Below are 3813 nucleotides of genomic sequence, written 5' to 3'. Positions count from 1 at the left end.
TCTAAACCATAGAAAAATCAAATTTCACATGTTTTTTCTTCTAATAACAAGTTTTTGATTAATAATGTTGACAACATTAATTTCACTTGGTTTTAAGTATCCTTCTCTATTCTTTATTTGTAAACATTTCCAATCTCCATTTCTTTTTTGAATCTCATTGTATTCATCAATAGACATTTCATATTCACACAGATGAACATCTATATTCAACACAACATCATTTCTATGGTAATGGTGTTGAGTATGGATATTAGGAAAGAATTCTTCCATTCCTGATGTAATTGCAATTGGATTATAATGATAAAAAGTTAAAATTTTATTGTATTTAGTACACACCATAATCAGTTTAATGAAATCATTTTTAGAATGAAAATAACATCCAACAATGACCATTTCAAACAAACTTAATTTAGTTTTCATTTTTCTTATATCTTTTTTAGTTTAGAGTTTCAGATTCATTAGAAAATGTTGATACAAATACTCTAACATCATTGTTCTGATTCTTGTCATCAGTAACTATGGTTTGATCAAATGATAACAATCATTTGTGATTCCACAATAACCAAAAACATATATCAAATCTCAACAAAACATTAAACTACTTTTTATATTCTAATTAATTAGATTATTCTTTACTATAATGACTAAAAAAACAAAGTGATAATGACAAGAATTGTTGTTTGTTCATTTAATTTAACAACATATAAATAATACAAAATACACTATAAAACAGAGTATTTATCAAAGAAAGAATGGTCATAATAATTAATAAAGAATTAATTGTTCAAAAATCTATTTAATATTAGTACAAAACATATTTTGTTGTATGATTGATAAATATCGTTGGAATTAAATGAAATTAAATGAAAGAAAGACATTATATAAGAGAAATAAGAAAGATAAAATAAAAAGAAGATAAAAGAAGAGGATAAAAGGGAAAGAAACGATATGAAAGACAGTTTGTGTTATTAGTTAGTTGTAAAAAGGATAGTCTTAAAATAGACTTTGTAAAAAAACGGTTTATGCTTATTTCCTCTGAACTTAAAATTTGTTGAGTGAAGAGAGCATCTATGGGAATCCTCTTTAGTAAAAAGATAAAAGAAAATAAGGAGACAGAAGAAGAAAAAGAAGAACGAATCAAAAAAGAAGAACATCAGGGAATTGGGAAGTTATTTAAAGAAAAAGAACTCATGGAATGTATTGAAAGAATGAAAAATACATTAGAAGAATGGAGTGGTTATTCAAAAACAAGAATTATATTTGATAGTGATGAAATGGAATATAAAGAACTTGGAGAAAAAGTAAAAGGAAAATCTCATTTATATTTTATAAATATTTCAAATGATGGAACAATATTTGGATATTATTGTAATGAATGTATTAAAAAAATTGATCAAACAATAATTTTTCAAACAAATACAAATTTTATTTTTCGATTAGTTAATTCAAAAGATCTTAATGATAATCCTAGAAGATGGTATTTTGATTTACGTCCAGAACATGAAGATTATGTTGATTGTATTAAAATTTATGAAAATGATAAATATACAGTTTATGAAGTAAATTTTTGTGGATTTAAAATAGCAAAGAAAGGTACAAATTTAAGTTATTATGATCATATTGAAGAATGTCATTCACCAAAAGATATTGGTAATGATAGGATTAATTATTATAAAGATGAATGGACAAAATCAAATAAACATTTTGATACTGAACGAATTATAGTTGTTGAAATGCAATAATTTATTTTTTTCATTTTTTTTATTTTTTTTTAATAATAATAGAATTTTATAAAATTATAATGAAATAATTAATAAAATAAAAATTAAAAAATTAAAAAATTTAATTTAAAGAATGTTAGATATAACTTTTTCATGAAGTACTTTATCTTTATATTTTAAAGTAATTTGATCTAAAATAGTTTTAATTTCTTTTTTTGCTTTTATAATATCTTCTTCATTCTTTCCTTCAATCAATAAATATAATTTACTTTGTCCTGGTAAAAGAGTTTTTCCTTCTCCAATATAACTTCCTCTAGTTGTAATATTAACATTACAATTTTCCATAACATTTATTAATTTTTCTTTACTTGTTAAAACTTGTCTTGCTTGAATAGAAAAATCATTAATTTCAATTTTACATTGAAATCCATTATTTGTAATTTTTGTCATTCTTTTATTAATACGTTCAATCATTTGAAGTGCTTTTTGAACCATTTCTTGTTTTTCTTTTGGAATATTACTTTCTTTAATTTCTTCTTTCATTTTTTTTTCTTTAAATCTTTCTTTTAATTTTATTCCTCCTCCAATATCTTCTTCCATATATCCTCCAATTTTATTTTCCATTGTTGTAATTTCTTCTTTAATATCAAATTTAAATCCATTTCCTCCATATCCTTTTTTTCCTTCTTTTGTTTCTAAAAAAAGTTTCTTTGTTTTCCATTCTTCATACATATCATTAAGTTCTTTACTAATATTTCCTCCTGAAAGAGTTAATGCTTTAACAATATCTTCACTATATTTTTCTTCTTCTTTTGTTATAAATGTTATTGCTTTACCACGTTTTCCTGCTCTACCTGTTCTACCAACTCTATGAACATAATCTTCTAAATGATTAGGACAATCATAATTAATTACTAATTCTAATCCTTTAATATCTAATCCTCTTGCACATAATGATGTAGTAATTAATATTGTTCTACCAATTCCACTCTTAAATTCTTGTATTGTATTTTGTCTATCAATTTGATCAATTCCTCCATGAAGTAATAAACAATTAATATTTCTTTCCATTAAATTTTGATATAATTCATCACAATTTTTTTGTGTCTCTGTAAAAATAATTATTCTTCCTCCTTTATTATTTTGTTCTAAAACAATTGAAATTAATCTTGCTATTTTTTTCTTTATTTCAATTACTTCTACAATTTGTTCTATTGTATTTGATACTTGTGATCTTCCTCCACAAATAATTTCAATTGGTTTTTTTAAAAATTCTCGTGCATGTTGTTCTACTGAAATTGGAAATGTAGCTGAAAACATAACAATTTGTTTATCTGGTCTAATTCCTTCAATAATTCGTTTAATTTGAGGTCCAAATCCCATATCAAACATTCTATCTGCTTCATCTAAAACTACAAATGTAACTCTTCTTAAATTTGTAATTCTTCCATTATTAGTAACTAGAATATCAATCATTCTTCCTGGTGTACAAACAACAATTTCTGTTCCTCTTTTTAATGCTCCAATTTGATTTGAAATTCCTGTTCCTCCAAATACTGCAACACTTCTAATATTTAAATATTTCCCAAATTTATTAATTTCTGTATTAATTTGTTCTGCTAATTCTCTAATTGGTGCAAATACAATTCCAATTGGTCCTTCCCCTTTAGAAAGAGGTCTTTGTGCCATAACATCTAATTGGTTAATTTTTTTTTATTTCTTTTTATCATTCTTTCTTATTCTCTTTTTCTTTTACATATATTCTTCTATGTTTTTGAATATCTTTCTCACTAATTATATACATATATATATATATCTTTTTATATACATCAAAAAACAAACGTTTTATTAATGGTATTGTATATGCTAGTGTTTTTCCTGATCCTGTTTTTGCACATACTATTGCATCATATCCTGACATTATCACAGGAATAGCTTGTCGTTGAACTGGACTTGGTTTTTCATATTTTAATGCTTTAATAACATCCATTCTATTTTATTATTTCATTTGATTCATTATAAAAAAATTATTCTAAAAACAAACGTAATTGGATTTATTCCACATTCTGACCATGTTTTAATTGGTTTAGGA

The 3813-nt window shown here is 23.7% G+C and overlaps 2 protein-coding genes across 2 annotated transcripts in view, besides 6 other annotated features; one reads left to right on the top strand and one right to left on the bottom strand.

Moving 5' to 3' along the window:
• Nucleotides 1-844: 844 nt before the first annotated feature.
• Nucleotides 845-954: a microsatellite.
• Nucleotides 955-1070: 116 nt separating this feature from the next.
• On the top strand, nt 1071-1742 carry EDI_051210 (uncharacterized protein; the record flags this gene model as incomplete). The annotated part of the gene is made up of 1 exon (XM_001740906.1): nt 1071-1742. One exon carries the CDS (start codon nt 1071-1073, stop codon nt 1740-1742), a length of 672 nt encoding a protein of 223 aa, XP_001740958.1.
• Nucleotides 1089-1151: a microsatellite.
• Nucleotides 1318-1338: a sequence feature (AT_rich).
• Nucleotides 1738-1852: a sequence feature (AT_rich).
• The window catches only part of EDI_051100 (pre-mRNA-processing ATP-dependent RNA helicase prp11, putative), a gene marked incomplete at both ends in the record, with an annotated part of 2642 nt that continues 676 nt past the window's right edge, over nt 1848-3813 (bottom strand). The window contains 3 exons of the mRNA XM_001733483.1: nt 1848-3415; nt 3564-3712; nt 3766-3813. The exon at nt 3766-3813 is cut by the window's right edge and continues 118 nt beyond it. Of these exons, the coding sequence (XP_001733535.1) occupies nt 1848-3415; nt 3564-3712; nt 3766-3813 (1765 nt within the window). The remainder of the gene's footprint in view (nt 3416-3563; nt 3713-3765) is intronic.
• Nucleotides 3428-3475: a microsatellite.
• Nucleotides 3517-3551: a microsatellite.

This window comes from Entamoeba dispar, genomic scaffold, assembly GCF_000209125.1.
Source record: "Entamoeba dispar SAW760 scf_1105229463347 genomic scaffold, whole genome shotgun sequence".
NCBI classification, from domain to species: Eukaryota; Evosea; order Mastigamoebida; family Endamoebidae; genus Entamoeba; species Entamoeba dispar.
Note: the sequence above shows the minus strand (reverse complement) of the source record. Positions and strands in the feature narration are given on the sequence as shown.